This window comes from Cebus imitator, unplaced genomic scaffold (assembly GCF_001604975.1).
Source record: "Cebus imitator isolate Cc_AM_T3 unplaced genomic scaffold, Cebus_imitator-1.0 Scaffold323, whole genome shotgun sequence".
Classification (NCBI taxonomy): Eukaryota; Metazoa; Chordata; class Mammalia; order Primates; family Cebidae; genus Cebus; species Cebus imitator.
Genome location: NW_016107638.1, coordinates 1,685,896 through 1,709,155, shown reverse-complemented (window position 1 = coordinate 1,709,155; position 23,260 = coordinate 1,685,896). Strand labels below are relative to the sequence as shown.

General features: G+C 42.0%; 1 protein-coding gene across 1 annotated transcript in view; it reads right to left on the bottom strand.

The window, feature by feature from the left end:
* TMEM132D (transmembrane protein 132D) overlaps positions 1 to 23,260 on the bottom strand; it is an 832,693-nt gene that overhangs the window by 617,785 nt on the left and 191,648 nt on the right. Inside the window, exon 2 of the mRNA XM_017504530.2 lies at positions 14,932 to 15,820. Within this exon, the coding sequence (XP_017360019.1) occupies positions 14,932 to 15,820 (889 nt within the window). The remainder of the gene's footprint in view (positions 1 to 14,931; positions 15,821 to 23,260) is intronic.

Sequence of the window (23,260 nt, the reverse complement as noted above, 5' to 3'; positions counted from 1 at the left end):
TGAAGATGCAATAGAAAAGAAAAACCCGTTTTCTAAGGTGAAATTTAAGCTGGCTATAGAAATTTGCCTAAGTAAGGAAGAGCCAAATGTTAATCAAGACTGGAAAAAATGTCTCCAGGGCATGTCAGAGACCTTCACAGCAGCCCTCCCCATCACAGACATGGAGACCCAGGAGGAAAAAGTGGTTTCTTGGGCTGGGCCCAGGGCCCCCCTGCTGTGTGCACCCCAGCCACTCCAGCCAGGGCTAAAAGGGGCCAAGGTACAGCTCAGGCCGTGGCTTCAGAGAGTAAAAGCCCCAAGTCCTGGCATATTCCACATGGTATTGAGCCTACAGGTGCACAGAAGTCAAAAATTGAGGTTTGGGAACCTCTGCCTAGATTTCGGAGGATGTAGGAAAATGCCTGCATGTCCAAGGAGAAGATTGCTACAGGGGCAGGGCCCTCATGGAGCACCTCTGCTAGGGGAGTGCAGAAGAGAAATGTAGGGCTGAAGCCCCCACACAGAGTCTCCGCTGGGGTACTGCCTAGAGGAGCTGTGAGAAGAGGGCCACTGTCCTCCAGACGGCAGAAGGCCACCAACAGCTTGCGCCACATGCCTGGAAAAGCTGTGGTCACAACGCCAGCCCATGAAAGCAGCTGAGGAGCAAGCTGTGCCCTGCAAAGTCACAGGGGCGGACCTCCCCAAGGCCAAAGGAGCCCACCTCTTGCATCAGTGTGACTGGATGTAAGATATGGAGTCAAAGTAGATTATGTTGAAACTTTAATATTTAATTACTGCCCCATTGGATTTTGGACTCACATAGGGCCTGTAACTCCTTTGTTTTGACCCATTTCTTCCATTTGGAACAGGTGTGCTTACCCAATGCCAGTGCCTCCATTGTATCTAAGAAGTAACTAACTTGCTTTCGATTTTTCAGGCTCCTAAGCAGAGGAGAATGTAAGGCTCCTTGTCTCAGATGAGACTTTAAACTTGGACTTCTGGGTTATAGCCAAAATGATTTAAGACTTTGGAGGACAGTTGGGAAGGCATAATTGTGTTTTGAAGTGTGAGGACATGAGATTTGGGAGAGGCCAGGGGCAGAATGATATGATTTGGCTGGGTCCCCACCCAAATCTCATCTTGAATTGTAGTTCCCAGGATCCCCACATGTTGTGAGAGGGACCCAGTGGGAGTAAGTGAATCATGGCGGTGGTTACCCGCATGCCATGCTGCTGTTCTCATGATAGTGAGTGAGCTCTTATGAGATCTGGTTTTATAAGGGGCTTTTCCCCTTTGCTCAGCACTTCTCCTTCCCGTTATCATGTGAGGAGGGACATGTTTGCTTCCCCTTCTGCCATGATTGTATGTTTCCTGGGGCCTCCTCATTCCTGCAGAACTGTGAGTCAATTAAACCTCTTTCCTTTATAAATTACCCAGTCCTGGGCAGTTCTTTGTAGCAGCCTGAGAACAGACTAATGCAAAGACTAAACAACCTAAAAAAATCCCTTTTATAAAAACAGCTGAACTGATGGTCTAAGGACACAGTGACAGATACTCAGGTGTTTTACTCTCACATTTTGCCAAAGAAAATCCCACACAACCACCCACTGGGAGAACTTCCTAAAGCCACAATGGAGCCAGGAAGCTATTTGTATTCACTCTACTCATATTGATTTTCCTCTTCCTACATTTCTTAGATGTTCCATCAAGAGGTAAATACTTGAAGATGAGGGCTGAGATCCTGCTTCCCACAGGACCCCATCAATGGCCCTATCCCAACTCCCAGAAGAATGAAAAGCCTGTGGATGAAATGTTTCTGCATGTTTTTTAGTTTTTCCTTCTATCTGTTTTTCAATCAAATGGGTATAGAATTCCTGCTGCTCTAGGCTCCTTTAGGGTTCCTCAGATGGAATAGGGTTGGAGGCAGTAGGAGCAAATTGCTCCTTTCAAATGTGTTTATCTCCAGTTCCTTGCAGGGATGTCCTGTGTACTGTCTGTATCATTCTGCAGAGTCTCGGGAGGCTTGTGGATGGCACAGCACTGAATTATGGCACCTGTCTCTTCTGTACTTGCAACAGAAGTTTATGCAACACTAAAGAAGATCCAGTGGGGTCTTCGGGGATACTCAGGCAACATTACACAAACCACAGAAAGGAGGAATGTGAGGTCAAACGTATGCAGATACAAATTTCAAATCTCCTTTTTTGGGGGAACAAATTAATGTCAATTTCCTCATCCCTACCATAGGAAGGATAGTTCATTGAGGAGTCTACAGTGAACATTTGTCATGTTTTTATCACCCAGGTTCTATGCCTGCATCCTGAGAGCTCCCTGAATTATTACAGGAGGGGTAGTAGTTGACTCCTATTGGCATTGATATTGGTGGGAGAGTGAACACGGGAGCCACTTCCAACTGAGTTATGGGAAGAGTTGGGTTGTTTTCTCTCCTTCCGCTGACAGAGCCAGGGGGTGAAACTGTGACCTCAGCTTGCCCAGAGGACATTCTTTCCTGGCATCCTGAAGTTTGAGCCACTGACAAAGGGTAGACAGATGTTCAAAGGAGCAGATAGGGCTGTAGCAGGGGCTTGTTGACATAGGCACCCCTTGCTACAAAACTACCGTTTAGGCTTCCCAGGTCTGGGGAGCAGTTTTGGATCCTGCTCAGTTCTGCAGCTTCTTCTCAGTCTTTCCACTCATCCCTGGAACTCCCAAGAGCCTGCTAGTTGGTCAGAGTGAATTTCTATTACTTACTAACAATGAACCACCTGATAGGACATTGTAGGGAGATGACAGGAAACCGCAGAAAACAGACACAGTATAAATCCAGGAAAATGGTAGGCACTCACTGTTATTACATTCCTGTCCCCACCTTTCCTAAGAGGATCAGAGCGCTCACACTGTCGGACACATAAATGTGTGTGTAGCCGTAAGCCTTGTAAGTCTCCCTGAGCCATAAACCGTGAGCTCAAGGCCCTCAACCCTCAGTTGATTGCTGTGGTTCCTCTGAAGCTGTCAGACGCAGCTGCGGCCACTAGGGATCAACATGCTGAAAAGCGGATTCATGCAATTGTGTGCAGAGGGGCTGTGCATATGGTTATATGGTGGTGTTTTCACAAACAGGCATTTACTTATACGATCAATCATACAGGAGAGAGAGAGAAGTTTAGTTCATTTAAATGTCTCCTTTCCCATTCTACCTAATCAGCTTTTCTCTGGAATAATGAGCTGCTAGAAATGAAATCAGTGATTCTCAACTCCAGCTGCACATGAGAATCGCTTGAAGAGCTTTTTAAAAATCCTGAAACTAGGTCTTCACCCCAGACCCATGTAGGGGGCAGATGGTCCTAATCAGCCGCTGCTGTTGAAAACCACTGCCTCAATGCATCTCAGCCCTTGAGCTCCTCTCACAGTGCAAACGCCTTCATGTGTTTGCATTTGACTCTGGGTTATTTTCCATATATGGCCTTGAAACCCATGCCACTGCTTCCTCCAGAGCCTAGCCAAAGAACCTAGTCTCTGGCCCAATGCTGAATGGAAAGTAGGTGGGGTGGAGTTACAGAGACAGTGACATCCACTCATCCTTCCAATATTTCACGACTGACTGTGGTATGTGAGGTGTGGTACTAGACAATAAAGAAACAGCAGCAAACAGGCCAAGGCTTCTGCCTTATGGAGCAGAACTTCTAGTGGATGGAAAACTAAATGCTAGGTACAATTTAAATAATTTACAGGAAGAAAATGGCAATACAATGTCACCTTAAATCCAAATGCAGAAAGTTCCTCTATGCAAGAGGTGAATTTTCTCTATGAATATTTTCTCCCACAACCAGAATCTAGTCCAGGAGTCTCTAACCAGAAGCTATCGTGTCCCCTGGGGGACATTAGGCAACATCTGGACACATTTTCAGTCGTCACAATGGACGGTGGCAGTTAACAGGCATCTACTAAGCAGAGGCTAGAGACGCTTCTCAACACCCTACCGTGCACAGATTATGCTCACAGCAAAATACTTTCTGATGCAGACATCAAGAGTACGAGGTGGGGAAACCGAGTCTACTCAACAGCTCTGTTCAAACTTAGCCACGGGGGTTGCCTGACTTCTCCAAGGTCACATGGTGACCTTCCAGCAAAACATGGAACAGGGGCAGCACCCAAATATCACAATCCTGCTGTTTTTACTTAAAAGCCCCTCCTTCTGAATTGCACCTTGACTCCTGGTCAGATATAGAGAAAATATATTCTTAGAGTTGAGAAAAATGGGGCACCAAAAATCTAGACGTGATTTAACTCTAAATATTATGCAAGTTCTCAGAAGAAAATGCAGGTTCTCTCAGCCTAGAATTGCCTTCCCTGCCTCTCTAAGTGAACACAAGCATGTCATGCGTCTGCTCATGAAAACTAAATGCTTCCAGCCACCTGCAGCATGACTCTTTGTAAACTGACTCCCATTGCTTCCTGTTACATTTCACACAACACTCCCTCTTGCATCTGAACTTCAATTCTACCTATTTCTTGCACTGTTGATTTAGGGCATTGGATGAGTTTCTTCTAAGCCAATTGGCTTCTGGGTTCTAGGTTGGGATCAATACTGTCATAGGGTTTCATGAGCCATATCAATACCCTTATAATAAATTCTCATTTTTCTTTAAACTGATTCAAATCGTGTTTCTGTAACTTCCAACAAAAATGGTGTTAAGAAACACAGTCCTGGGAACTACTGGTTTCAGCTCTGACATGTACATGGCTTGGAAGTCAGTGCAATTATTCTTACAAGAAAGAGGAGGAAAAACTATACATTTTCTTAGACTCATTGGAGAACTGAGGTTGTTGAACAAAGTGCCACTCCCAAATCTGGAGAGACAGAAACATTCAGATAAGAAATAAATGAAGGTAATTTTTTTTTCTTTTTCTTAATTGATCAAAATATAGTGCTTGTTTAAATCAACAGTAGTAATGATGAACCACAGCAATGTCACAAAGGAAGGAGGGTAACCTAGAAAACTCAGTTGTAAGCTACCTGTACTACTGGGAAGTATTGAAGCATTATATGAAATTGACTCAGATTAAAAATGTTTATTAAAAATTTTAGAGAAACAATATTTTAAGTATAATTGGTACACTAAGAGAGGATATAAAATGTAAACCCATTTCTTCCTGTTACATTTCACATATAAAACATTGGAATCCTAAAAGGTAGAAAAAAGAGTGGATACAAAACAAAGAACACATGAAATTAATAGAAAACAGTTAAAAACATGATCGTTGTTCATCCAACTACATGAAAAGCATTTAAATGTGAACATATTAAATATGCCAATTAAAAGAGAGATATTGTCAAAGTAGATTTCCCAATATGATTTGTCTATGTAACATTTACCAAAATCCCACTTAGCTCAAAAGACTTTTACAGGTTAAAAGTAAAGAGATGAAGGAAGGTCACGCTAATAATAATAAATAAAAGCTTCAGTATTTACATAAATTCCAGACAAAGCAGATCTTACCACAAAGCAAATTATCAGGGGTAAAGAGGAACATTACATAATGACAAATGGGCTAATTATCCAAGAAGTTAAAACAATCCTAAATGTGTATGCAACTAACAAATGAACATCAAAATATATGAGACAATCACTGATAGAACTCAAGGGAGAAATAAACAATTCTCCTATTATAGTTGGAAACTTAACACTCCTCCGTGAGCAACTGATAGATCAAACAGGCAGAAAATCAGTAAGGATGTAGATGACCTAAACCCACTATCAATCAACTTAATCTAATTGACAATTATGGAATATTCCATCCAAAATAAGCAGAATATACATTCTTCTCAAAATCACATGAAACATTTACCAAGAAAGATTCCATTCTGTGCCATGTAGCCTTAAATTTAAAAGAACAGAAAATATGCAAAGTATATTCTCAAGTCACAGTAGTAATTAAACTAGAAATCAATACTAGAAAGGTCGATGGTAAGTCCAACAAATATTTGTTAATTAAAAACACATTTTTCAATAACCTATGAATCAAAGAAGTCTCAAGAAAAATTAAAAGTATTTTAAACTAAATTAAACAGAAAATATAACTTATCCCCAATTCTGAGATGCAGCAAAGCAGTGCTTAGAGGAATATTTATAGCATCAAAAACATATTAGAGAAGACCTAAAATTAATAGCCTAATCTAAAATCAGTGTTATGTGTAGATACCTAAAGAAGAACAAATTATACCTGAATCGAGCAGAAGGAAATTATACAAATTAGAGAAAAAAATCAATGAAATTGAAAATAGAAAAACAATAGAGAAAATCTACAAAACCAAAAGCTAATTATTTGAAAAAATCACTAAAACTGATAAAATCCTACACAGGCTAACAAGGAACAAGGGAAGACAAAAGTTACCAACAATATGAAAAAAGAGTCATCACTACTGATCCTATATAAATTGAAAGGTAAATTTTCTTCTTTGAGATATATTGCACACTCTGGTGCATACAGTAGATAATGATGGACTGTACATTTAAAATTGCTAAGAGTAAATTTCAAATATTCTCACCACGAAAATGGTAAATATTTCAGGTGATGAATATGTTAATTAGCTAAGTATTCCACATTATATTCATAAACCATAATATCACTTTATACCCTATAAATACATAAAACTATAATCTTTTAATTTATAATTAAAAATAAAAATTAAAACAAAAAAAAGCAAAACAATCCCTCCCAAAAGATAATGAGGAATACAGTAGCTAACTCTATATCCACACATTTTATAACTTCAATATAAGATGATGGATTCCTTGAAAAACACTAACAAAACTCACCCAGTGAGAAATAAGTAGCATGAATAGCACTATCTGTTGAAGAAACTGAGTAAATTATTAATAATCCCCCCAAATATGAAATCACCAGGCTCAGATTGATTCACCAGTGAAAACTTAACAAACACTTAACATCTGAATAATACCATTTCTACACACTCTCTCCAGGCAAACAGGAGCAGAGGGAAGATGTTCTAACCATATTACCAAAACCACATGAAGTCATTCAAGAAAAAACAAAAGTGCAAACTAATAACTCTCAGTAACATAGGCATTAAAATCCTCAATAAAGCATTAAGAAATTGAATCCAACAATATATAAAAAGAACTACACACCACACACAAGTGAAATTTATTACAGGTATATGAGGCTGATTTAACAGTCAAAAACTATTCAAGGTATTTCACTGCATTCACAGGCTAAAGAGAAAGATCATATGATTATGTCAACTGGCATAGGAAAGAAACTTTGCCTACTTCCCAACAAGGTTTTTTTTTTTTTTTTTTCTTGTAAATTTGCTTAAGTTCCTTGTAGATTCTGCATATTAGACCTTTGTCAGATGGACTGATTGCAAAATGTTCTCTCATTCTGGGTATATACCCAAAGGAATATAAATCATTCTGTTATAAAGATACATGCGTGCATATGTTCATTCCAGCACTATTCACACTATTCACAATAGCAAAGACATAGAATCAACCCAAATATCCATCAATGGTAGACTGGAATAAAGAAAATATGGTACATATACACCATGGAATGCTATGCAGCCATAACAAGGAACAAGATTCTGTCCTTTGCAGGGACATGGATGAAGCTGGAAGCCATTATCCTTAGCAAACTCACAAAGGAACAGAAAACTAAACACCACATGTTCTTACTCATACGTGGGAGCCGAACAATGAGAACACATGGACACAGAGAGGGAAACAACATTCACTGGGGCCTGTTAGCGGAGGGCAATGGGGAGAGAGCATTAGGAAAAAGAATCAATGCATACGGGGCTTAATACCTAGGCGATGGGTTGATAGGTGCAGCCAACCACCATGGCAACACGTTTACTTATGAAACAAGCCTGTACATCCTGCACGTGTACCCTGAAACTAACCAAATAACAATAATAATAAAGCTTGACAAAACGTACAGCAAGTTTTTTGTTTGTTTGTTTGTTTGTTTGTTTGAGACGGAGTCTCGCTCTGTTGCCAGGCTGGAGTACAGTGGTGTGATCTCTGCTCACTGCAACCTCTGGCTCTCAGGTTCAAGCGATTCCCCTGCCTCAGCTTCCCAAGTAGCTGGGACTACAGGCGCACACCACCACACCTGGCTAATTTTGGTATTTTTAGCAGAAACGAGGTTTCTCCATGTTAGCCAGGATGGTCTTGATCTCCTGACCTTGTGATTCGCCCGCCTCAGCCTCCCAAAGTGCTGGAATTACAGGCATAAGCCACCCCATCTGGCCATACAGCAAGTTTTGATTTAAAAAAAATCTCTTAGCAAACTAAGAAGGAAAGAGAACTTTCTCAACTTGATAAATAACTTAAACAAAAAGCCTATGGGCAACATTGCACTGAATGATGAAAAACTAGATGTTGCTCGCTGGGAGGAGGAATGAGGCCAGGCAAGGCCTTCTCACCATTCCTGTTTTACGTTGTACTGGAGCCAAATGAAAGAGCTCTCAATAGCCAGAGTGGAAATCTGAGCAACAAAATACATGAAATAATATTGGATTATAACCCAAAGTATATAATAAATATCCGGACGTTCTCATTGAAGTAAGTACATGATTGAATAAATACATAAATGAGGGAAACTAAGCAAATGTCACCTGCAGAATTCTAAGTAACTTGCAAAGCTATATTACCCTCAAGAGGATGAAGTATCACCCCCCTCTTTACAACTGTGAGCTGGGCATAAACACTTCCTTCCAGAGCATACCTTGGGGGAATGGGAAAAAAGGATCTTTACATTGGAGAGACCTGACCAGCCCAGTCTCAGGCCGGTGCTGGTGACGGGGGATAGGTGGTCCGGGAAGCGACCATGTCCCCGGGATATGGCAACCTTGGGGCCTTACAATCAACACAATAGCCCTCTGCATTAGCATTGTAGTCAAGCTCATTCAAGCAAAGCTGTCTTCAGTGAGGAATTTCCCCTGTGTAGACAGCATGAGGATTTCGATTTTACCTGTCCTCAGACTCTTTGCTCATTATAATAGTAAAAAACACACCCCTGGGTGGAGATTTAATGAGCCTGTGACGTCTGAACATGCTTGTACAGCTACTGTGCATGTGCACCCAGAGGAGCCCCCCACAAACATGCTTCCGAGTAACACCTCTTACCACCTGCTTGTGAATCATCATGTAAGGCTCCCATAAAGGGTCTCCCTCGTGTCATCTTTGCTGTCTCATCCTTAGGGCAGCCCGCCCTGAATCCTCTCTCTCCGGTGTACTATCTATTCTGAACTTAACTTTCAAAATGTTATTTTCTTTTGCAGTAAATTGCTCTATGCTGCATCTCCTTTGCTGTGTTTCTCTTGTTTAAGTTATTTTAAACTAAAAAGACAGGAACTGAGGTCTCACAGCGGCCATCAGCCCTGGAGTGAACATCAACAGTAGTGAGTCGTGTGGGCTGCGTGTGCCCTTGATGTGGTAAATACGGCACTTCGCCTCTGTGGTTTTCCTCCCCCAAACCCAGGACTGCAGTGCAATCAGGAGAAAGAGCATCAGACAAAGCCCATTTGAAGGACATTCCTCAAAACAGCTCACCAGTGAGTCTCAAAACGGTCATGACACCAAAACCAAAGAACGTCTGAGAAATGGTCACAGCTAGAGGAGTGTTAGAGCAAAATAAACGTGGCTGGAGAAGGACTCTGTTTCCACATTTGAGTCCTGGGGATGAACTGCAACCGAGTTTAATCTGCAGACGAGACTGAAAACCTAACTGAGTACAGGTATTGATCGACTTATGACCTATGCAACTTACGACCATTCAACTTTATGACCACAATCGCTAGCCACGACTGCTCCACGTCTGGCAGTGCAAACGTTGCCCAGCTGGGCGTACGACAGTGCGGACCAGCTTCGGGCAGCACTACCATCTCCGCGTGCACAATTTCAACCGTACATATAGCCTACTCAACTTATGACCAAATCATGTTATGACCGGCCTGTCGGAACCAATCGTGGTTGTAAGTCGAGCACTAGCTGTAGTCTGCACCTGCAACAGTCACTGAGTTTTGCCCAGTCCCAGCCACCGTACCTCAGCCACTTACACACACTGAGTGTTCACACTGTGTTCAAACAAGGCAAACGCCACGCTGTGGGCAATCCAGCTGTTTTGGTACCTCACCTCCGATTTCTGTACATAATTTTACATAAATGCGTTCTGACCACGAGGCACCCCTGGGGTCTCTCTGAATCTGCTGTGATTCTGGGGGCTGCCTGATTGATGAATCATTCATTGATCAGTTAAATTCCTTCAAATTTAATTCTGCTGAAGTTTTTCTTTGAACAGGAGCTCCAGGAGACATGACCACTACAGGTAATGCAGTCTCCTGGGTGGGATCCTGGAACAGCCGAGGGGGAGGTGGATAATAACTAAGGAAATTTGAATACAGTATGGACTTCAGCTAATAATCATGTCTCAATATGGGTGCATTAATTGGGATAAATGTAGCCCACGAACATAAGGTATTAATAAAAGAGGGACATATGGGAACACCGCAATATATTCACAGGTTTTTCGTAAAGGTAAATAACTTCTGAAATTAAAAGTCTGCCTTAGGAGAAATACCTAATGCAGAGGACAGGATGATGAATGCAGCAAAGCACCATGGCACGTGTATGCCTATGTAACAAACCTGCACATTCTGCATGTGTACCCCAGAAATTAAAGTATAATTTTTTAAAGAGCCTGTCTGCCTCTCACTCTTCTACTTCAAGCAGCTCCATTAATCCCCACGAGGTGACAGAGGGTGGTGCAATCCCAGGCACAGACCAGATGTCACTGGACATTGGTATAATTTGAAGACACCAACATCCGTCCTCTTTGTAACAGTGCCCCAGTCTTCGCAAGAGGACAATGCTTCATCTCATGGGATGTGTTCTGAGCGAAAGGTAATTTGAGGAACCATTTTGTTTCATAGAAGCCACATCTGGTCCCTCTCCCACCCCGGCACAGCCAGCTAGTAGAGAGGTGACCCAGCAGGGGCTGCATGGAGGTCTCTGCAGTTTATGTGCATATAACCAGAACTACTGAAGGAATCCACTGTGAGGGCGGGAGAGAGTTGCTGAGAGGCTGCTATGTCCACGCTCAGTCTCCAGCCTCCATCAGACTCTGCGTGGCCAAGCTGGGTCCCACGATACCCATCCAATAAACTCTTCTATTTATTATTTTTCTTAAATTAGCCGGAGTGTGATTTATGGCCTGCAACTTAGACTATCATTGGATACACCAGGGCATATTTTACCTGAAACAGAAGAAGAAATCTATCCGGGGCCAACACAGGTTCAGAGGTTACATCATTCACGTGGATGAAGCTCACAGGGTCAAACTCAAGCCACCATATTATTTCCTAACAAGCTTTAAATCTTCTGCATATCTGACTACCCAAACCACCAAAGAATATCCTCTGAGCCTCATCAATTCCAGGCTCACTCTGCCTATGGTCAAACACTCGTATTTTATTCTCCTCCTGTCTCCTTTCTCAGTGTCACCTTTGCAAGAATATCTCCTCAATAATGTCTTATTCTGACCTGGTCTTAAATCCAATCCCAGTGCTAGGCATACAGCGCTGAACAAATTCTTGAGTACTTAAGACTGCAGAGACCTCAGTAAAGTGCATACATTTGTTAATAATCAGCGTTTCGTTCATTCATTCAAGAAATTTAAGGCTGTCCATGCGTTTAAGAACAGCCCCTGCTCTCAGCCTGTTCTGCTGCTCTAGGGCCCCCGGCTGACAGGTCTGGGCTGTTCGGTAACCAAGGGATTGCTACATGGATGCTCAGTTCCAGCCTTACGCTCAGATCCGAAGATCAGAGCACTTCTGAAACAGACTCCTGTGGCAGAAAGGAATGGAAGAACAACCGGGGAGGACGTGAAAGCAGCAACCGCAGTTCTTATCTTCCTCCAGGCCCATGACGGGTGAGCAGAGACTGGGATGCACCTAAGCCTCCCTCTCCACTGGGGAGGGACATAGGGGAACTGTGGTGAGAAGAACATGGAAGAAAGGGTTCCAGTGCCGTGGGGTGCTTCCGTTGTTCACTTGAAGGAAAACATTTTCTGGGATTAAACGGGATGGTTAGATGTCTCAGGAATGAAAGAAAGCGTGTGGCTTTTCTTTCCCTGCAGATGTCCCTTTGGAAGATCGAAGCCACAGGATTGAACAGAGCTTGTAAGACGACAAACGGCCCTACCTGGGCTGCCTTGTTCTTAAAGAGTGAAACACACACGCAGATATACACGTGTACAAATACACACGCAGAGAGACGCTAACTCCTGTGCCTCAGTGACTCCTGTGCTCCGGCCCCCGCACGCCCGTGTTCACAGGCACGTGCCGGGGAGGTGTACAGTGGGTGGTCAGTCGCTATCAATAAAGCGCTCAAACCACAGCTGCTGCATCGGCCCTGATTTGCAAATGTTCCTCCCGTTGACGGCAGTTAGTCTGGCCCCTCTCACTGTAGTCCTCCTTGAGTGGCCGTGGATGTCCGACTGGTACCTGACCTATCAAACAGGAGCCCAATGCTGGGCCGTGCTAGCGCCTTCAACACAGAGTGTCTGGAAACAGTCACAATTGGGAGAAAAGCTCCCAAGGATATTTGGCTGGATCCTTCAGGGTTATTTATAGCAGATGGTCAGATAGAACAGACGTGCACCAATTCTAAATATTTGGAAGCTATGCTGGATTAGTGTCAAACTGACTTCATTTAAGAAGATACATAGTATTATTATCTTCTAATTATAGGAATTCAAGCTAAAGGATAATAATCTTGCCAGGTCCAAGTTTACCTCAAGCTGTTTTCATAAATGCACGAGATTCATCCATAATGAGCATTTTAAATACACAGCAAGCACATTATTAATGCAGCCTCTTGAAGAAACAGTGTAGCTTCTTACCGATGTAAACACACATTCATGAAACATATCCTTCCTCGTTATCTAATCTGTAAACTGATTTTTTAAATTGAATTGGCATGTCTAATTGCTGGGCTCTGAACATGTATTCTTTTGCTGTACTTCCCAACTTTTCCAAAGTTCGACTTGTGAGCAGAGCCACCAAATTTAGAAGCTTCAAATACATTTGCTTCGGAATTGGCTAAGACTTGGAACCTCAAATTGTACAGCCCACCAAAGCGAATTTCTCTTGGTTTTGTTACAAATTGCCAAAGATAAAAGCCACCCTTGGACCCTGATGGATATGTTTAGTGTGTAATAAAGTCATAAGACACAAAGCTTTTTGTGAAATTCAATACTACACACATCACTGCTTCCACACACAGCGCGCGCCTGCACACACACATCCACACACACAAGCTGCATGTGGATCTCATCTCCTGAGAATCAAAGCCTCAGGGGATTGTGGTTTTTAATCCTGGGTTCAGAAAATCAACAGTCAGTCATTGGCAAACCTAAAAGGTGGCAGACAGTTTGAAACCGTGTAAGAACAAAGCTCCCCTATTCAAACCTTTTGTTTCTACCACCAAGATATTTCTCTATATAGGCAGCCATCCTCACAAAAAATACTATGTAAGACTGCTGAACCCAGAAAAGCAAAACATAAAGCTAGCAGACCCCGCTGAGGACCCGAGGCCAGCTGGATCTAGATGTGATTTCCAGAGCGACAGAAGCGAAAGCTAACGACGGCTCAGCCCCGCAGATGTGCTCCTGTGCCCTAAATCCCTGCGGCTAATCCCTGAAGGGCACATCCAACCCAGCCAAAGGTTTTTACCTTCCAGGACTTAGCCAAGCTCAGTCATTAGGTGCATGGCCATTAGGTTCTGTTTCTTTCATTAAAAATCAAAAAGGCATTTCTAATACTAGATCACAATCAAATAAACTTAAATGTGCAAGGTAGAATCAAAACAATGATTTATTTTCTTGAACTCATCCACGCTTTAAACATAAAGAAAGAACGGAAAGGAAGAAAGAGAGAAAGAAAGAAAGGAAAAGATAGAGAAAGCAATTCCATACGAAGGGGGATAGAGAGCTGGTCATTACTGGAGGAAATTTCTAAACCCAGATGTGAAATATGTCTTACAGCTGCACTCCTCATTTCAGGAGTCACAGCACACGTTTTATTACACTGCGCATCAGGTCAAATTGTTGAGTTATGTACAGCAGCAGTGTTAGGACATTTCTAATAAGCAATCACACTTACACTAAACAGCTGTTATAATCAAACGTGTCTGGGCTGAAAATAAAACTAAAACTATATAATGAAAATACAAGCAAGCCAAGGCAAGTAGCCTCTCTCACACATTACATTCCAAAGTGAAAACTAGCCCGTGTTTATTCTAAAGTACACAGAGCTTATTTTAAATGTCTTGTCTTTGGTATATTCTTATATAAGAAACTCAACAAATTCTACTGTATATTCTTCACACATTATGCTCATTTATTTTTTTGAACACTAAGTTCTATTTCCAGGAAGAAACAAAATGATAACTTTGAGGTTGGTACCATATTATACTTAGAACTTAGATCTCTGGAATAGATTTTGAGTTGGCAAAATCGCGTTCCCTAGCCTTTCTGACAACTGCTGCAATTTCATTTGCAGTCTCATTTCAGCTGTGAGGCATTTAACTCTCCAATTCTGAAATGGCTTCTCGGATAACTTTAGCATTCCCAAAACTTGCTGAGAATACCCTAAACTAAGGCAAAAGGCATAACATCAGCAGTCCCCTGGCTGCCCCGTTGATGGCCTGGAAAATCTGTCAATACGAATATTCTCACAATTGAATTGCCAACCCGGAAAGATCTGACTGGTCTCTGGATTTCCCAGTGCAGGTGGGATTTGTAAAGATGGGAAGGCCGGCTCTCCTTTGGTGAGCAATAACACGGCTCTTCTGGTCAAATAGTTTCTCGAAAACACCCGCTGATGGGCGAGCGGGGACAGACAGACATTGGGAAAGGACTTACCTCAAGGTGAAGCGATCTTCAGTGGCATTTCTGGAGATGGAAACGGGGAACGTCAGCACATCTCCCTGCCTGACTGTCTTTGGTGTGTAGTGGATGGCCACGCTGTTGTCCAGGCGCAGCTCCCTCAGGGAAGGTTTCCTGTGCGTCTGGTAAAGGAAGATGCTCCCAATCCTCTGCAAGGGGGGCCCGGAGTCGTCGAGGTCACTGTGGCCTGTCCGGATCCCATTGCTTGTCCTCGCCTCTTCCCTGACACAGTCCCCTCTCTCACCCCCTGGGTGCACGGTGTAGTAGAGCTCCACAGGGGTCCCCTCCGGCTGGTCCACGGGCCTCCTCCTCCCGGCCACCGCCGTCGGGGCACTGAACCAGCTGGACAGCAGCTCCAGCTCGGCCACACACAGCCCCAGGTCCCCCTGCAGCCGGCAGCTGCCCCGCACCTCTCTGGTCTCTCGGAAAGCAAAGACCCTCAGGCATGGCAGCTTGTCCCCGGTGCTGTGGTCGTCCCAGTCCCTGCCCACGACGTGGAACAGAACCTGCACTTTGGGCCGGCTCAGGTAGATTTGATCCCGCAGGATGTGGGCTTTCAGTTTCCAGTTAAGAGAAAATTTGTTGGTAAATCCAAATGGGTTGGAAGGCAGCATTAAATCCTGGGGTACCACCTGCTCGATGGAGAAAGGCCCATAGCTGGCATTTAGAACAGGCAGCCTCTTGGATTTGTAAATCAGAAATGACTCCACCCGGGACTGCAGGCTGGAGTTCCTCATGATATCCTGGTTGGCCTCCTTCAGGAAGAAGGAGACGTCGGCGTTGTTGATGTGGTAGGTCACGGGGAGGTAGGTGGGCAGCAAGGAAAACCTCTGGATGCTCTCAAGGATCCCTCGACCTTCCGTCACTGTCAGGAGGGAATTGGAGCGCAGGTGTTAGTGATGCTGAGGTCTTGTTACCAGTATTTCAGACATCTGCGTGCCCCTTCATAACAGGTGACCCTGCCTTCATGCCAATCATGCAATTCCTTACCCAAACCCCTTCCTCTAATCAACTCGTTTCATAGTAATACATTTATTTTAAAAGAAATAAACGCCACCAACATAGGTAGAAAACCAGCATCATTTAACCCATAAAGAAGTTGAACATGCAAATAAATACAATTCAAATACAATTTTAAAATGTCAACAGGTGGTCATGGTGCTTTTATGGGATTATTGTAAAGACTTGCTCTTTTTTGATAAAAGGAGAAATGGGCAAGTATTAGAAGGCTGCCACAAACACACCAGCACCCACGAAAGCTGCGACAAACACACCAGCATCCACGGAGACGCACCTTCCCAGTGATGCAACACAGGCTGACTGGAAACATGAATAACTTTCTCAACGTGTGAACCGCAGCTACGTCCACATTCTACCTGATATTCTTTCACGTTCTCATACACACATGCTGCATTTAAGGACATGTCCAATAGGAAATGGCAACAGACTTGGGGCAAAAGTAAATTCAGATAAGCAATCATAAATCACACGGACAGTGTACATCCCTCCCTTGGAGTTAAGCTGAGAGACGCCAAGAAAAGACCTTGGAAGGATTTATTGGGAGGGGCCCTCCAGAAACAGATGAGATGGTGTGGCCACAGCACCAGTGTGTCAGGGCCAAGTGTATAAAGCACATACTCCCAGTCATCTGTGCAACACTGGACCCTAGAACCTAGGAAGCAGGGGTGGCCCCTCACTTCCACCCCAGCCACATCCTGTGGACACGATGCTGTCACCAAGGAACGAAAACCACTGCTCATTTTACCACACTGAACTCATCTCTCCTTCAGGGGGAGGAAAATCCAAAATGTGATTTTACAGGTGGCCTTACATTCTGTAAGAAAAACGCAGGCAGATCAATTGCATAATCCAAAGAGCCAATTTCAGGAGTTTTTGACAGGGAAACTCTTGGCTCCGAGAACACTGACTTTCTAGGCAAAGCTCCACAGTTAGGCTGCAGCCCTTGTCGTCGGTGGCCATGTAATTATCTTTGATTACTCAGACACTCATTGTGTCATCTTTCTCAGAGGCCCACGGGGAACACACGTTCTGAAGCATGAGGCCCACCCAAGTCAGGACCCCTCTTGGGAGTCGTCTGCCAGCAGCTGAGCGAGCACAGAGCTCGGAGGCAGGGGTCCTGCTCCTGGCCTTGTGAGACCATGAGCAGGTGGCTGACCCTCATTGCTTCCTGTGGAGCCATCAGAGGGGGCTGGCTGGAGCACTGCAGCCTCAGCCCAGCTGTGACACCGCAGGTGTCAAGCTGCATCCAATTTAACTTTTAGACAAGAAGTTCAACGCGTGCATTCAACTTGAGTTTACAGAAAGCTCTGGATGAAAAAATCTCCCCATTCAGCGGCATCACCAAACTCAGAGCAGGCTGCGCTTCACTTTAAACAATCACAGCTTGTCTTGTGCGGAACCATTTGAGACTGCTTATAAGCGGGAATAGTCTGCACCCACCCAAAAGACAATTTCCTAGGGTTCAATGTCATAAATAGGGATTTTTGTTTTCAAAAATCAAAATATCATAGATATAAAAAGAGACTCCATGCCTTGAAAAGATTACGTGTTTCAACTTTATGGAAATCCTTCCTAATTTATATTTTCTCTAAACTTGTATTTTCACATGTGAGTTACAGTAAAACACAAAAGTGGGAGAGAATTTTCATCCCCTCTCTGGGTACCCCTCCCCAGTGGCCCAGCCACATTTCTGTGACTTCTGGCTGCATTATAAAAATCATTTTTCTGGGATCCTTTCCTTGACTGTATGATTCTGGGTTATGTTCTCCAGCTGTGCTTTTCTGTGGCGTCCCCAACTTCCTTTATCAAAAAACATGATGCTTTGCTGTAATTCTCTATGCTGTCCAGGGTGTGATATGCCAGGGAGCAGAAATGACATGCAGGGCTTTTTCTCCACTGTATTCACAGTCTTCAACAGAGTGCCTGGCAAACACCAGGCACTCAATAAATATTCGATAAACATGTGAATGAATGATTCAACAAGTGGATTATGCTTCTTCCGTTACAAAGAGCAGGTTCTGTTTTTGCATTAGGATGTTATTCACTATCCTTTTCACTTCCATCACTGTAACCAGAATTCTGGATTCGTTGTTGTTTGTTTGTTTTTTTGTTTTGAGGCAGAGTCTCGCTCTGTCACCCAGGCTGGAATGTATGCAGTGGCACGATCTCGGCTCACTGCAACCTCTGCCTCCCGGGTTCAAGTGATTCTCCTGCCTCAGCTTCTCGTGTAGCTGAGACTACAGGCACCTACCACCATGCCCGGCTAATTTTTATATTTTTAGTAGAGACAGGGTTTTGCCATGTTGGCCAGGCTGGTCTTGAACTCCTAACCTCAAGTGATCCACCTGCCTCGGCCTCCCAAAGTGCTGGGATTACAGGCGTGAGTCACAGTGCCCGGCCAGAATCTTGGGTCCTCTTGTCCCATTAAGAGCTCCATGTAATCCTGGTGATATGGGACTAAAGAAGATGGGCCTCTCTGTGCAATGAGACTCCTGTAAGAACCACAGCATGACACAGCGTCTGCTGTTGTTAAAAACGCATCTCGGCACCACTCAGAACAAGTACCTTGAGCGGCCTCAGCACTCTCTTGTCATTCCTGCTAGAAACAGCCAAAACCAGACAACCAAATCACAGATGGCTGCACGTTAATGCCAGACACCAAGGCTCCATGATCTTCCCTGTTGAACATCTGACCCCGACTACTTGAGGACACAAAACTTAATTGTGCAGCTAATTACACATCCCAAGGGCAACGACACCGGGTCCACTGATTTTATTCAGGAAAGCAGTAAGGCAACCCGGGGTCACTGTTGAACAGCATTCGAAGGGAAGTAACTTCTTAGCTTCATTCCACAAAGGGTCTATGCGTCGTTTTGCCTGGCATCTGACCTAAATGTTTATTGATTAAAATTACTGCACCTTGACCTGAAGCTAGTGTTACTTCCTTTCTTTCCTTAAATAATACTACAAAAATAATGGCAGCTATGTTCCACCATGCACAGGATGAACGCAGTCACACTCACTGTACTCTCATCCTTGCAGGAGTGCTTACCGTCACTAAAGGACACCGTTCTTATTTTACATGAAAATTAGCAAAGAGTTAAATAACAAAGAGGCTATACACAGAAAATCGCAGTTAATAATTCACTAAGGAAAAAATTACTTTTTAACTGGGTGCCATGGCTGTAATACTTATTTGTGGGAGAGTGACATGTTCACATCTTGAAGCAACTGAGTGGTCTGGGAAAAGTTTCATATTAATTTCAACGCTTTTGAAAGAATCAGTTTTCCCCTGAATAATATCTTTTTTAAAAATATGGGAAAGATGGCAATTTGAGCACCAGACTCTCTATTTTCCCCTATGTGGACCCAAAGGCAATAACTAATAGAATATGGTAATAGGCCAAAAAAAAATCTACATCCGTGCTGAAAATTAGGTACAGCCTGCATGCCATGAACTGCAAGAATTAACGGGGAGTCACAAGGGACTCAAATACCTCACACAGAAAACAGAATGATTAGGACTGCCAGGTAAAACACAAACACCTAATTATGTTTTGATTTCCAGTGAACAGAAATATTACATAGGGGCATCCTTATAATTAAAAATAAATGTTCAAAAATGGTGTTTGTCTGAAATTCAAATGTAACTTGGCATCTTGTGTTTTCATTTTCCAAATCTGGCAATCTTCAGCATGGTATTGCCATAGAAAGAGAAGAGTTGTCAGCTGAGTAGATATCTGTAAGATACCTGCTATCCATGCAGCTGACAACCGATATCTACCATGATATTCGTAAGAGCAAAGGCCACGGGCCATGTAGGTCCTCCCGCACCTGACAATATTCCCAAGGCTGGAGTCCAGCTCTTCCATCAGCTGAATCGAGAGACCCAAGCGTAGGGGTGGCTGTGCCGCACAGAAAGCCCTAAAACATCAGGGCATGTTGCTGATGCTCTTCTTCCCTAACAGAGGCAGTGATGAGGTAGGAGGTCTAACAGAGCGACGCTTTGCTCCTGATGAGCCCAAACCTAAAACCACTTACAGGAAACCAGTGCCCATGCGGCCCCTCCACCCAACTCACAGAAGGCACCTTGTAGCAAGGAAGCTTCCCTGCTGGGCATGTCAACACTGTCCCCCAGGGCTGCCGGGCCATAGGGTAACATGCTATGCCAATGCAGAGAAGGCTGCCCTCAGTGAAGGATGTGTACATAAACAAAAACAAAAGGAGAACAGGACCTACCAATAAAAGCTGCCAAGTAACAGAAGGAAATTCAGAAAGACATTCCAGAAGTAGAGGAATAACATACCTTTGAAGCGTATTTACCATAGAATATTGAAGTATCTTTTATACAAAATGACTTTTGGGCTCACAGTCATCAAGAAAAGCAGAGCCTTTGTTGTTTTGTAAAGAAATAAGACTGAGATGGAAGAAGATCCTGCAGTATTAAAAATAAAGAATTTAAAATGGTTTCAGATGCAATAACACAGATTTAAAAAATGCAAAAAAATGAACTGATCTTATGAGAAGGGGAGCTTTTGAAGCTTTCCCTACAGCTAAATAGAAAAGGCCAAGAAATGGAAATGATCAGTAAGAGCCTGTAACCAAGCGAGACGCACATTAGATGTTCAATATTCAGATGATGGAGCTCCTAATGAAGACACCAGGAAAACACAAAAGCAGCAGCATTCAAAGGCAAAAAAAGAAAAGAGAACATTCCCAGGTTTATAGACATACATGTATTCAAAGTAGATCATTAGGCCGGGCGCGGTGGCTCAAGCCTGTAATTCCAGCACTTTGGGAGGCCTAGGCGGGTGGATCATGAGGTCAAGAGATCGAGACCATCCTGGTCAACATGGTGAAACCCCGTCTCTACTAAAAATACAAAAAATTAGCTGGGCATGGTGGTGCGTGCCTGTAATCCCAGATACTCAGGAGGCTGAGGCAGGAGAATTGCCTGAACCCAGGAGGCGGAGGTTGTGGTGAGCCGAGATCGCGCCATTGTACTCCAGCCTGGGTAACATGAGTGAAACTCCGAAAAAAAAAAAAAAAACAAAAACAAAAAACAAAAAACAAAGTAGATCATTATATTTCACTGATTCCAGAGAAAACTTGAAACACCACCTTTTAGGTATTTCTTCAAGACATATTAACATCAAGGGTAAAAACATTTATTTAAAAGCAAAATTAAAAAAATGAAAAATCAGATTGGCTTCTTTTGCATCCACTGTACAAAATTAGATATTAAAAAACAGTGATAAACATTCACAGAAATATGATGAAGAATGTTCTAATTGAACAGTTATTTACTCAGAGGATTTTTCTGGTAATTGTGAGGGCAACAGAAAGATACAAAAGTATACCGTATCTACCGCTCTTGAGAAATCACTGAAGCATATTATACAGGCCACCAGAAGGTTAATCAAAGTGTAGTACTTAAGAATAGGAGAATCTTGTTAGATGAGAAGGAGATGAGCACTGAAAACATTTAAGTATAGAATACACTCAGACAGAGAGTTTTGAATACAGGCAAAACCCCACAAATTGAAAATAGTAATAAAAAGAATTCAGAATCCAAACACTGTAATTTAAAATTTACAAATTAAAAATGCCAATAGACTTAGGGAACAAAAAAAAGTTAAAGTGGACTAAATGTGTATCTTCATGAGAGACAGCAGTAGAGATGGCTTTATTTTTGTCAATGGTAATCAAATAAAGATATGTCCAACTATACTCTTCTGACAACTTAAATTTTGGCTTTTATACTTATAGATTAGTGGGAAGAACTGAGGAGAGAGAAAAGAAACAATTTACTGAGTAATCTATTGAATGCACATATAAAAAATAGAAAACAAAATATAACATAAAAACAAATTTATTAGTTATGATATTATATGTAAGTGGCTTAAATTCTCCCATTAAAAGATTAGGACTCTCAAGCTGGCTCAAAAGTTGAAAGTAAAAAATGATAAGCTCTGAACTATCTCTAAGAGAACTCAAATAAGTTGACTGAGACATTTTAAAAATAAATAAATAAACCAAAAATACAGGTATAAATATTCTATAGAGAAAGAAAACTGAGGTCACAACTTTAAAACCAAAAGAAAGTAAAATTCAAGGTAAAAATAAGTAATTGAATTAAAGGTCTTAATTTTAATAAAAGGCACATTGCCAGTGCATAAATTGTTGTAGATATTTTATGCAGACATATATAACCCCAAATTAATGTAACAAAAACTCGTAAAATTACAAGTAGAAATTGATAGTAATGAAAATTTGCTTAAATGTTTTACATACCTCCTTTTCCAGTCTCTGACTTATGAAGTATAGGAAAGTAAATAATGACATGAAGATATAGATAACTAATGCTATTCTAATCTCTATGGAGAATACACTCACATATAGTGTTCATGGAACCTTTCCATAAACTAATCATATATAAGTGACAAGGAAATAATAATAAAAATATTACTGAAATAGTTAATTATATTCATGATTGTATATACTAAAATATAAATTAATAACAACAGCAAAACAGAAATACTGCTATCTACATGGGAAGAGAAACCCAATTACTTAACAGTTCTTGGATCAAAATGGAAATAAAACTTTCCATTATACTATATTTACAAGCTACTAATACTGGTAATACTACAAATTCAAACATATGTGAAGCAGTCAAAGATGTAGTCAAAAACAAATTCATAATCTCCAATAGTCATTATTAAACATTGAAATTGATAAACTAAACACACAAAAGGAGAAACCCCCCAAAAAATGTAAATGAAGGTCTCTAAAGAAACATTGATAAAAACAAAGGAAGAAAAATAATAATGCAAAACAACAAAATTAAGAATTAAATCAAAGAAATGCTGCATTAGGAAAAAATATATATAATATGGAATATATGTATAATATAACATACAGTAATACAACATAGCGTTATATATAACAATATTATATATGTATATATAACATATGATATATATGTATATCTCTCTATATAGGTAAGAGTGTTAAAAATGAAAAAACCAGGCAATTATAGTAATAGATTGTTAAATATGAACAAATTATGCATTTATATAGTCTCTCATACAAAAATGTCCGTAAAATAAAAAGAAGGGAAAGAAAAAGCTTGTGTAATTCTAGAAAGCAAGTAAAAGTTGAAATCCAAAGATTCATATGAAATTCTAAAAGACATAGCAGACAGAATAAATCGACCCCATAGAGGGGCTGTTTGGTAACTGCAAAAACCACCTTAAACTTCATATGGAACCAAAAGAGAGCC